We start from the raw sequence: 12,565 nt of genomic DNA, 5'->3' as shown, positions 1-12,565 counted from the left end.
CTACTGTTTACCAGCTTTGAACAGAGCAAAGGTGAATTTAGGAGCATGAGGTAATGGAGACCAGTGTGAAAATACATTGTCTGGACTGCAGTCCCCAAAGGCAGAAATGATCTTTTCTCAAACTTTGACAGGAAATTACCAGTAAAGCACAACAGGCTCTGTGTTTGAGCTCTGTGACAAGAGGCCAAATGAATACCATTACAGTATCACTCATCTAGAGGAAGGTTTTGAACGGCCACTATGGGCAAGTCATAATGTCCCTGTCTCCACGGCTCACATGCTTCCTACCTAGGCCTCACTTCTGAAAACTATTTTGTTGCAGAATTAAGGGTCCTACACATAACCATTCAAAAGATATATTCAAAGCATAGCAGTGCCCAGTATTATACTTCTGTTGTGGCCTTCATGTCTTGTGTGTGGCATATTGATTAGGTTCCTTAGCTAACCTATATCTGAATCTCAAGAGCGAGTCCTAATTAGCAATGGTGCACACTCCATCCAAGGCTTTGATGCAGTTACTAGTCTCCTGTTGGTGCTTGTGTGTTCCCCAGGGATATCCTGGTCTCACTTTGCTATCCTGTGATGCTGATTTTACTGAAGCAGTTTGGAAACTTCTTTGCTTCTTTCTGGGTGGGTGGCCAACATTTAAGCAAGATTGGTTTAGTTCATCTCAAAATATTTGGAAGAACCACCTATGTTACTCTCTAAAAAAAAAAAAAAAAAAAAAACTCTTTGGAATATTTTGTTGTCATTTTCTTATTCAGTTTGAGTCTGTTTTAATTTTTCCAATTTCTTCTTGATTCAGTCTTGACAGGTATTTTACAAGCTTATTTACTTCACAGTTCTGGAAAGCCCAGATGTGTGCTGCTGGTTATCAGCTTATGATTTTTATTTGTATTTGTCTGCTATACTCCCACTTCCTCTCCACTAAATGGAATGTTTTTGTTTCCTTCATTATCAGCTCCTTGTTTGTATACTTAAATCATGTGAGTCTCTCCTAGACAAGAGAAAGGATAATTGTAGTTTTTTTAATCCATTTATTTTTAAGAAGATTTTTATGTGTATGAGAGTGTTTCCCAATGTGTTCCCTATATGTTCACCATATACATGCATGCCTGATGTCCACAAAGTCCAAAAGGAGTGTTTCTGGAAAAAGGAAGTTACAGATGGGGTTATAGATGAATATAAATGGGTGCTGTAAAACAAACCCATTCTTCAGCAAAGGAAGCAAATGCTCAAAGCTATTTAGCCATCTTCTCCAGTCCCTACTCTATTGTTTTTAAAATCTAGCATTTTTGTCTGTTTTCATTTAAAATAACTGAAACACATAAATTGCTAAGTTCCAACAGGTTGGAACTAAAATAATTATACTGAGGTTACTGACGAACTGTATCAACGCCTGTTCCCCAGCATATGTAAATCCTAGCTTTGACTCTTTCCTATGTCAAAACTAGGAATCTAGAAGCAGACATGGTGGGGGCGGAGGACCTTGAGGCAAAGGGGATGTAAAATGAAAGTAAAGAGAAGCAGTACTGGGGACAGAAAGATTCAAGGATGGAGAGTGATGGGAGTGGGGAAATGAAGTACTAGCAAAAGACTTAGCCAAATGAAGGGTACACGAAAGTTATATGGACATACAACTCAAGAAAACCTCAATTAGAGCAAATAGGACAACACAACTGACATGAAAGGAGAAGGGGGAAATACTAGGAGTTAAAGATTGAAGTGAAGATGAGGTTGTTGGCAATAGGGGAGGGGAGGCAATAGATTACCTACAACTTAAGAATACATGAAGCCTTACAGAAATCTGTTAGTTTGTAGGTTAATTATATATATTTAAAGGGAATACCTGTGTGGGTGCAAATTGCTGCTACCAGAAGACAGGGGTAACTAAATGAAAACCTTACTGTTAGGCATGGGATATAACCCTCTGAGTTATTGGTTAGCAAAGAACCAGAGGCATCCCCAAACACAGGCTATTGCCATTTCTTAGTGGCCCAGCATATTTAGATGATAAGATTCTATTGCTGAAAATACCACTCACTTTGGATTAAGGACACAGAGAAACCAACCTCAAACTGACTAGAAAACTCTCTGATGGTTAGCTTATACAGTGCCAGAGGTGCTAGGCAGGCTATTGGGAAAAAAACAGAACATCAACAGTCCTACCCAGACCCGACCCCTGTGTGCTTCAATATTGGCATGCTGGTAAAATGTGTCCAATAGTACAACAGTGATATGAGGGCTATGGGGCAAGCAACAGTTTTCTGATTGAACTGTACCCTGTTCTACAAGATTTCATGCCTGGTGCAGTAAGCATCATGGACAGATCATGGCTGTAAGGAGAACTTGCTAAATGGTCAGCCTGTCAAAGTACATTCTAAATATTTATGTTCATATGCTCAGATTTGAGCTGCTCTCAACTTTGGTTAGAAAAGCTTCTTTATGCTGTAGGTTATTCAAAGTGGCCAAGTATAAAAACTGAGCACTCAACCATGGGCGGATCATTTAAATCAACCTTCTATCACCCAAGGCTCAGGCAGCTTTGCAGAAGAGCAGAAAGAATGTAAGAGGTTGCAGATGCGGAAAGAGAGCTACAAAATACTGACCTCTGACAGGATACTATTCTTACACACATCAACTTATAGTTTCTGGGATTATATGCATAAGACCTGCACAAAATTCAAAGTTCTAGCATGCATGGGGAAGGGGCCCCAAAGACTCCGCCACACGAGAGGAGTTATTTGCGGTTGATGGTTGCTGAGGGAAATGCAGTCACCCTCACTTGGGTATGTGACTGCTTTTAGGTTGTCTATGCCCCTGGGGATGACCTCAAACTCATGTGCATGGAAAGCACTGATTGGACTCAGGAGTTATCAACAACAATTTTTTAAAAAGATACCAAGTTAAGAGTATGAGAAGTATGAAGGGGAGTTTGAGGAAGACAACAGTGGATAGATTTCATCAATACATATGTTTGAAAATTTCAAAGAATAAAAATATTTTGTAAACTAGCTATTTTGCTGTTTACTGTTGTTTTCTTGTTGGCTTTATGTCTTGATTATCTTTGTAACATTATGCTTTCCTTTACTTTGTAGTACATCAGGTGTCTTCTGTGTGCTGTGTGTCTCCAGTGTGTCCAGTATGGAGCACTGAGCATTTTACAGCACACTGTCTTAAGGTGATAATATCTGGTCATCAGAAACTTTAAGTGGCAATCAAAATAAACTGCACGCACACACACACACACACACACACACACACACACTCACACTCACATACACCAGCCCTGTCTTCTTCCATATTCAACATATACATTCAACCAAATTTATGGAAAATTTTCCATATGAACCCTCAAATACCAACTGGGCATTTGATAATTAAATTATGCCCTGAAGACCTTACCCACAGTTTAAGATTAAACTCCAAGTCATTGTATTACTTCAGGTGGTTTACTATACTACGATACTCATATTCTGATTTAAGTATAAATTGAGATTTCCAGCAATGCCCAAAAACCTTTTTGGGGACTTATGGTTCGGTGTAAATACCCACAAAGCTCAAGGAAGCCAACAACTTAAGTTTACCAGTTTACTAAATGTAAATGATATGTCAGAGAATAGGCTAAGTTCTAAATGAGTGTGTGCATAGGAGCTAAATGAGTCCTCAGTGGCTTTGAACTTGAGATGGACTGTACTAAAGTTCTGGTACATGAATGTGTCCAATATCCTGGAGGCCTCACAAATCCTGTATTTTGCAAGGATCTATCTGTGAAGGGGAAATAGATTTTGCACAAATCCTGTATTTTGCAAGGATCTACCTGTGAAGGGGAAATAGATTTTGCCAATGGGCTGGGAGCAGGTAGGGTTGAAACAGAAGGATTCAGGTTGGGGACTGAAGAGAAAATACTAGCAGAAATGACTGAAATCAGGATGCATTTTGGGGGCACGGCAGAAACCTAGTACAATGGAAGCCCCATAGAATCTAGAAGAGTAACCATAGCAAAGACGCCCAGCTATGGTGACATGGGGCCTGGACCAGCCATCTTCTGTAACCAGGAAAGGCTTAAGAATAAGCAATTAGGACACCAACCCAGCCACAAAACCTTCAGCCTACAGATTGTCCTGCCTGCAGTGTTCTGGGACTTGCCTAGTAAAATTGTCATCAGAGAGACCAGAGAGACTTCATCCAGGAACTGATGGGAGTAGATGCAGAGTCCCACAGCCAAACATTAGGTGGAGATTAGGCAGTCCTGCAGAGAAGGGAAAGAGGGGATTGGAGGAAAGAGAAGGGTCAAGGGACACCATGAGTAAGAGGCCCACAGTCAACTCACTGGGACTCATGAAAATCAGGAACCCTTTATGAACTTGACCTAGGTTCTTTGTATACGTTATGGCTAGTAGGTTGGTGTTCTTGTGGGATTATTGACAGCAGAAAGGGGGTTGGGTGCCTGTTCCTCCTACTGGGTTGTCTCATCCTGCCTTGAGGTGACTGTATGTGCGCCTTCTTACTGTAGCTTATCATGCAATGTTTTGTTGATGTCCCTGGGAAGCCTGCTCTTCTCTGATGGGAGGGAGGATAGATATGGAAGAGAAGGGAAGTGGGGGTAGGAGAAGGAAAGGGAGAGGAAACTGCAGGCAGGGAAACTGTATTATATGAGAGAATAAAAAAACATCCTATACTTCAAGGATTCCTATGAAGGTTTTATTAAACAATTTAGTAGCATGTAATATATACATTTTTATTTTTATACAAAGTCATATCTAAACAGTTTACACTGACAGTAAAAACTGCTCCATGTATTCATGATTGGTGTAATTTTTTTACAGTCCCACAGTGAAAATGTTTCCATTTACTGATACGGAATGCCAAGGGTATCCATCAACAGTTGAATAGCTTGCACTGAATTTGTGATTTCTTCCATATTATCACGCCTTAAAACCCACTGTGGCTTAAGTCTGTTAAAAATAGAGAGTGAAAATTAGCAAAGTGTTTCTGTCAAAGAGTTACTATTAAAATGTGGGAGAGCTTTATATCATTGCTTATTACTACCTATATAACATATATTATTTCTAAAAGATGATGCTTGCCTCTTTGTAGCTTATGCTATTTGCTTCCACCCACTGCCTTTTCTGTTCATCTACCAAGCTCTCAAGGCAGTATCCTTGGTGAAACTGGTTAAATCTTTTCTCAGATCTTGCCACTAGTCTTAGCATCCTGATATGACCAAACAGCCCACAGCCTGGACAATGTTATTTTCCTGCTATCCCGTGTACACTTTCTTCCTGTACCTCTCTAACCATTCAACTGTCCTTTCTCACAGGCACAAACTAGATTTTTCCTTCATCAGAAACAGCATGGCCACTGGATCTTAGTGTCATCCTTAAACTTCTATACTGCAAACCCCATTTCTGATTCCATCCTGTCACATGCCTTGTTGAAGCCTCTAAACCATATTTTCCAGCTTACCAAGGTCTCCAATTCATTCAACCTGAAGTGTACACCATAGTTCATCAGGACACAGTGCCCAAATTCTTTCTTAACTAGCATAGATGTATCAATAATATCTTTTGAAAATGCTACCAACTTGATATCTTCCCCTATAGCATTCATCTGGAAAATCCAATTGTGTTCCAAAACTACATAAAAATACCTGTTTTTCCATTCCTGCACAGAATACTGGCAATGAAAATAACAGAACCTGGCTTGCCTCTTGGGTCAATCCAGGTTTTAAAGAGACATCTGAAATTGCACCTGCTTCGCGTTTTTCTCTCCATAATGACTACTTTATTTGTTGCTTCCTTTCAGAGGTCTCTATACCCTCTCAGGTACTTCTGAGTTTGAATCTATTATCACACACATGTCATTGATAATTGAGAAATAGGCGAGGAAGTGTCATGTATCCTCTCATAGAAATCTCTGTGTATTCCTAGATATCTTACTGTTCTTTCCTATTTGATAATTAGAGAATCTGGACACAGATAGAAAATAAGACCAAATATAGCACACACAATGAGGTAATTTCCGTGACAGAAGGGGAACATGATTCTGACATGGTCACCTTCATCTGGCCTTAATGCTATAGAAATCCCGACACCAATGTTACTCTGATTCCTAATGGGACCTGGGTTCTCTCCTGCTCAGCCACACAGATAGCTTTCTAATGGTTTACTCGCATTTTGCTTCTATGTCAGATTACCAGGCTTTCCCAAAACAAATCCTATGATTCGAATGCCTCCCATTCTGTCATATCTTCTCCAACTTGTTTAGTTTTCTTTCTTTAGGAACTCAATGTGAACATTATATACACTGATAAGTACTTAACCCACCAAGCTTACAGTAATTTGTAACAGCTGTCCACAAAGCCTTAGGAAGAAAGAACTTATCTGTAAGAAATTTAGAAATTGGGGTAATTATGGAAAGAGAGGAGGCTGACATTTTGGCCAACAGGGACTTTGACAGTTGTTATACAATATATTTTAATTTTAATATGGAAAACAAGTGGTATAACTATAACCAGCTTCTTAGCATGCTTTTAACACTATTTAACACTGAATGTTTTGAGTAACTGGGCAATGTTCACAGCTACAGTAACGATGCTTCATTGTGTGCTTAGAGCTCCTCGCAGTGTTCTCCCCTGTGCAGACTGTTCACAGCTACAGTGACGATGCTTCATTGTGTGCTTAGAGCTCCTCGCAGTGTTCTCCCCTGTGCAGACTGTTCACAGCTACAGTGACGATGCTTCATTATGTACTTAGAGCTCCTCGCAGTGTTCTCCCCTGTGCAGACTGTTCACAGCTACAGTAACGATGCTTCATTGTGTGCTTAGAGCTCCTCGCAGTGTTCTCCCCTGTGCAGACTGTTCACAGCTACAGTAACGATGCTTCATTATGTACTTAGAGCTCCTCGCAGTGTTCTCCCCTGTGCAGACTGTTCACAGCTACAGTAACGATGCTTCATTGTGTGCTTAGAGCTCCTCGCAGTGTTCTCCCCTGTGCAGACTGTTCACAGCTACAGTGACGATGCTTCATTGTGTGCTTAGAGCTCCTCGCAGTGTTCTCCCCCGTGCAGACGGTTCACAGCATTTTGCTTTGGTAAATACTAAACGAATCTATTGCACATAAACTTGCAGACCGCTTTTAACTGCTTACCTCGAAATTATTCTGCTCTTCACAGATCTTTCTGATATACAAGCAAAGCCAGTCCAGGAATTCTGCTTCTGCTTATCAAATAACCCTTCTTTATTTATTTTATGCTTAGGAACTGTAAATTTGTAGAGACGATAAATACGATCGATGACTTTTGATCTACTATGTACATCCTAAAAAAAAAAAAGAAAAAGAAAAAAAAGAAGGAAAATTACACTTGTGAAAAACTGGTAAGAATTAAATGCTTTTCTCTCCTAGAACAACCAAATCATGAATCATGAATACTATGATTTTCATCTTCTAAGAATCAGGAAGAATGCTCTCTAAATTCACCAGGTAGATTGATTTAAATTATTAACTAATTTAATATGCAAGTTAGTAACTAGGAAAATCTATACTCAAAAGGTTAGACATAAACACAGACATTTAAGACTTTAGCCAATCCACCCATCATGTCCAGAGACCAAGTCTCGTGAATTTTTCCAAAAACACCGTCTTGGTGTCAGTGACACAATCCCAGGTGATATGTAGTCCTTGGGGAGGTTAGGTACATCCTTGCTTCCTGCCTAAAGTCTCCCTTAGACACACATGCTCTCCCCAAATCATTCTCTATCAGTAGCCAGAATGACATTAAAAGCTGCACTGGAGCACAATGTCACAAGCCTGTCTACACAGCCAGTTCTAGACCAGCTAGCGCTACAGAGTACAATCCTGTCTCAAAACAAAAGAAAACAAAACATATATCAAAACCAAATCAGCAACAGCAACAAACAAACAAACCTCACACCAAACATATTCTCTGGCATAAAATCTTCAGTTGTTTCTCAATCTGCTCAGAAAGAAAGCCAGAGTCTAGGGACAGGCTATGGTTACTCTAAGTCAGCGGCTGGACCTAGAGGCTCAATTGTCTCAGCGCTTAAGTTTCACATCTAAACATGGTAATAGCAGCAGGCCAGGGCTAGGGTCAGGACAGTTACATAGACCTGTTCTTAACATGCTGAGATATGTTATTCTTCCTCATGGATGTAATAAGTTCTACTGTCAGAGTTCAGCTTTCCTTTCTCTGGACGAGCTTCAGGACCATGTGAGCACTAAGCATGTGCACTGTTAATGAGCCATCCTTCCAGCCTTGGAGACAGGTACTCCATGATTAGAGAAATGTCTGTGGGAATTCATTTCTGTCATTCACTAAAGCAGGTGTGAATACATATGAAGCTCTATATCAGTGTGATAACCAAGGGGAAAATATGCATGTCAAAGACGTTAACAGCTTTGGAGAAAGGGGCCTGATCTACTCACAGAAGCACAATGCTCTGTCTTCAAGAGCACCGCTAGTAAGCAGCAAGTTCTTGTGAAAATGCTTGCACTCTTCTCAGGAACTCTGTCACCAGGCTTCTCTCTGTACATCTGCAAAAGCTCCAGCAGTGTGTCCACACAGTTTTCAGCATCGTAAACTGCTGAGATGGTCTTATCATACTTAAAAGAGACCAGGATAAAATGAAAACTTACAAGGAACACATGTCTTTTTACAGTCCAACTACAAAATAAGGTTGGAGACAAGTTTCTGAAGCACCTGCAGCAAGTAGAGACTTTTTGACATTTTGTTATTTCTGACCCATCTTATACACACATTTCCATCTTAATCATTTTCCCCACCCACTTTTAGAGTTTTAAAGTGAACCAGAGTCCAGAGTCAAAAGCTCTAAGAGAGAGAGAGAATATAATGAGGTAGATTAAAGAACCTTGTAGTAAGACTCTCACAAGGTAACTGTGGTTACCACAGGATAAGGTAACAGTAAAGAGAAGACCTAGTTTGCTACCCCATTCTTTGTTCCTTGAGAAGATGAAATTGCTATAAAATAAACGATAACTTTAACTGAGTCTAAGATATATTTTCAATGGTTTATTTGTCCAATCATGTCATTAGATTTACCTTAAAAAATTCATGATAACAATATTAATATAACACCACTAGCTAACACCATAGTCTGGTTAGGAAAGCGCCTTGGGTGTAGGCACTCAGCCTTTTCAGTGACACCAAGGTAGGTCCAGCAACAGCCTTTTTACACAGGTGAAAAACAGGAAGCACAGAGCATCTGAGCAAGCTGTAACATCATACAGATCTGGGGCCCAAATCCAGAGTTTGGCATCGGAGTCTGCTCTCATCTACTACCTCTCATGAACACAGGAGGGTGGTTCAGGAGACAACTCAGGTAGAAAATCTTTCCGCTTAATGCCTCAACTGTCTCTAACTTTAATAAGTACTAGTACTATAACTTCTCTGTAAAATAAAACAGGAACTACTTTAGTGGGTTATACAAAATTAAATAACACCTAAATCACTAGCATGTAGACAGTAAATGACAGCCAGTATCATTTCAACAAATTAAATCATATAAAAATCATATTTCCACATACAGCTATGTTAATAGATGAAACTTTTTTTACTCCCAGAAAGACTCTTGAACATAAGTGAATTTTAAGTGAATTTGCAGGGTCATGATTCTTGACAATGAATGTTTTATTATTAGAACAGAAGGCTACCTTTGCCACATTCAGCAATACTTGAACAGCATAGCCAACGACTTCCATACAGGGGACACTACGATTACAGCTTCGGATGACAACAAAGATTGTAGAAATCGCTCCACTTTCAGCCATATTCTCACAGCAAAGTGGAGATAATCTGGTAACAACCTCTGAGAGAGAAACAAATGAGTAAACAAGGAAATTCACAAGAACAAAAAAATAATTTAGGAAACACTATTATTTCACATTTTTTTTTACATTTAGAGAAATGTATTCCTTCTCTTAAACATGGTATTGATACGGTAAACTCACCCAGGTGCTTCAAAGCATCCAGGATAGCAGACAAGTGTTTGTACGTCAGCAGATGATGAAGCGCACGTGCAGTTCTTCTGTAGAGCTTGTTCTCCTCCTCAACGTTCTTACTGACAGCTCTGAGGCTTAACCGAATAGCCTTAATTTCTGTGTGATCATTTTTCTTCCTCCAAGAATAGCCTCTCCATAACGCCTTCACAAACAGGTATAACAGAGTCATTTATAAATGTCACCAGTAATGTTCTGAACCTATATTTCAACTGAAGCTGCACCTTAGATTATAATCTTGGGCCATGACACTATGTGAGCGCTTACCACAAATGCGCATGTTGCTACATAGCTCTTATATGGTTCCATGCAAACTAAGACTATAGCCATATTTCTAATTATGAACAAACAGGAAACCCAGAGTTTCAGTCCCTACAAAGTCACTAGAAATTTCTGTGTGACTGTGAAAAGAAGCAGTATCATTCACAAGTGTGTGATAAATTAGAGATAGTATACTGAATTTGGCGAAAGACACAAATCCATCATGGTAGGATAGATTTTTCCTTCTGTCATTCTGTCCCTCGAAAGACCTGTATTCAGGAGTCTTTAGTGTTGTTTGCTTTCAGAAAATCTCATCTGATCTAGAACCCTGTACAATGTTAAGGCACTTACCTACTACCTTTCTTTCTTTGGGGTAAATGAAGCTCCAAGTCAACAGAAAATAAATTGTTTTTATTAAATATAGTGGCTACGCTTCTAAATAGGTCTTCTTTTCATTAATAAAAGACTGTTAGAGTTCCAAGAAAAAAAAAAAAGTAAACTTTAATTTACCTGAATTCTTGTGGCACTGTTATTCATTTTTTTCTGTTTTCTGCGAAGGAGAAAGTGGCGTACAGCCTTCTGTATCACAGATGCAGCCTTATTCTGCCGGAGCTGACATTCTTGAACTTCACGTTCAGTTTTTATGATCTTATGATACTGTTCAATAAGCCTCTTTTGTTGTAGTCTTCTTCGAAACCATCTCTATTTAAAACATGAAGGTTTTTCACTTTTACTTATAAATATATATATGTGAGTTATATAGACACACATATATTTATGTATTTATAAACAGACTTACGTTACACATTTATATGCAAAAATGAAGGAATACTGAATTATCGTTTGACCCTACATCCTACTCTGTGGCATCATTTTCCTATTCCACGTCAAGCGAATCCTTCAAGCTCTTATTGAATATATGTGGGCACAGGTTGTAATATATATGAATCTATTCAGCATTTTGCAAGTTGTTTTCTACCCTAATATTTTATATGTAAATTTATGGCAGTGCATACAAAAGCAAAACTTCCCCTGTATAAGTACTATAAATTACGATATGGATATCAAATAGAAAAATAAGCATTTTGAATAGTGAATAATACACAGGTACAAATTTAAGTGACTAAGATGGGAAAAACTAGAAATGACAGTAAGCAAGTAAATCCAAACAAAGATGTCATTCCATTCCCATTCATTAGAGTGGCAAAATCAGAATGTCTCTCAAGGTTGGACAAGGATATAGAGAAACAAGTATTACAGAGTGAGGGTGTGGATGAGTACAATTACATTAGTGGAGGATCACTCATATTTCTGGCCCACAAAACAAAGACTAGTTCCTGACCCTTACCTCATCCTGTGAGCCAGCATCTACAGTCTAAATATTCTGTGACCTTCTGTAAGTACATCTAAAAATGAGTAACATAAAAAAATTCTTTACATATATATGTACATACATGTATACATTATTTTTTTGAGACAGAGTTTTCCTGTGTAGCCTTGGTTGTCTTGGAACTTACTTTGTAGACCAGCCTGGCCTCAAACTCCCAGAGATCTGCCTGCCTCTGCCTCCAGAGAGCCGGGATTAAAGGTGTGTGCCACCACACAATCACTGTAAACGATGAATATCTCTTGTTTGAATGCAGAGGACAAGCTAACCTGAATAAAGACGACTGAATTCACATGCTTCGTAGCATTCTTCACAGCCATGTGGAACCTATAGGCTCGCTGGATTCTAAACGCACACATGTGACAGTAAGCAGCTGCTGTAAAGTGGAGAAGTCGAATTTTGGCTCTTTGTTCTGAAACCTAAGCACACAGAGAAAAAATTTTCAATAGAAAAACAGCCAAAATACATAAGAACTTTTTAAAAAATTAATTTATTCATTCACTTTACATCCTGATTGCAGAACCTCTCTCTTCTCACACCCCTCACCAGCCCTTCCCCCATTCTCCCCTCTCCTCCTCAGAGAAGGGGGAGGTTCCCCATTGGTACCAACCCACCCTGGCACATTAAGTCGTTGTAGGACTTGGCTCATCTCCAATTGACGCCAAACAAGGCAGCCCAGTTAGAATAAAGGAAAAAAGAACTTTTTTAAAAGCAATAAATATATAGCAATATTTAGAATATAGCAATAAAATATAGCAATAAATAGTATTTATTTAGCAATATAGCAATAAAAAGTATTTTTGTATAAGCATATAAATTATATAAGCAAAATATATTATTATTAATTAATAGCTATTTTAATTCAAATAAATTATAATTC

The 12,565-nt window shown here is 38.9% G+C and overlaps 1 protein-coding gene across 1 annotated transcript in view; it reads right to left on the bottom strand.

The window, feature by feature from the left end:
• Nucleotides 1-4,699: 4,699 nt before the first annotated feature.
• Aspm (assembly factor for spindle microtubules) overlaps nt 4,700-12,565 on the bottom strand; it is a 44,723-nt gene continuing 36,857 nt past the window's right edge. Inside the window, exons 21-27 of the mRNA XM_060364398.1 lie at nt 11,955-12,104; nt 10,809-11,000; nt 9,990-10,182; nt 9,693-9,847; nt 8,448-8,624; nt 7,152-7,321; nt 4,700-4,958 (exon numbers count right to left, since the gene is read on the bottom strand). Of these exons, the coding sequence (XP_060220381.1) occupies nt 4,853-4,958; nt 7,152-7,321; nt 8,448-8,624; nt 9,693-9,847; nt 9,990-10,182; nt 10,809-11,000; nt 11,955-12,104 (1,143 nt within the window). The 3' untranslated portion in view covers nt 4,700-4,852. The remainder of the gene's footprint in view (nt 4,959-7,151; nt 7,322-8,447; nt 8,625-9,692; nt 9,848-9,989; nt 10,183-10,808; nt 11,001-11,954; nt 12,105-12,565) is intronic.

Source organism: Meriones unguiculatus, chromosome 11 (assembly GCF_030254825.1).
Source record: "Meriones unguiculatus strain TT.TT164.6M chromosome 11, Bangor_MerUng_6.1, whole genome shotgun sequence".
NCBI classification, from domain to species: domain Eukaryota; kingdom Metazoa; phylum Chordata; class Mammalia; order Rodentia; family Muridae; genus Meriones; species Meriones unguiculatus.
Note: the sequence above shows the minus strand (reverse complement) of the source record. Positions and strands in the feature narration are given on the sequence as shown.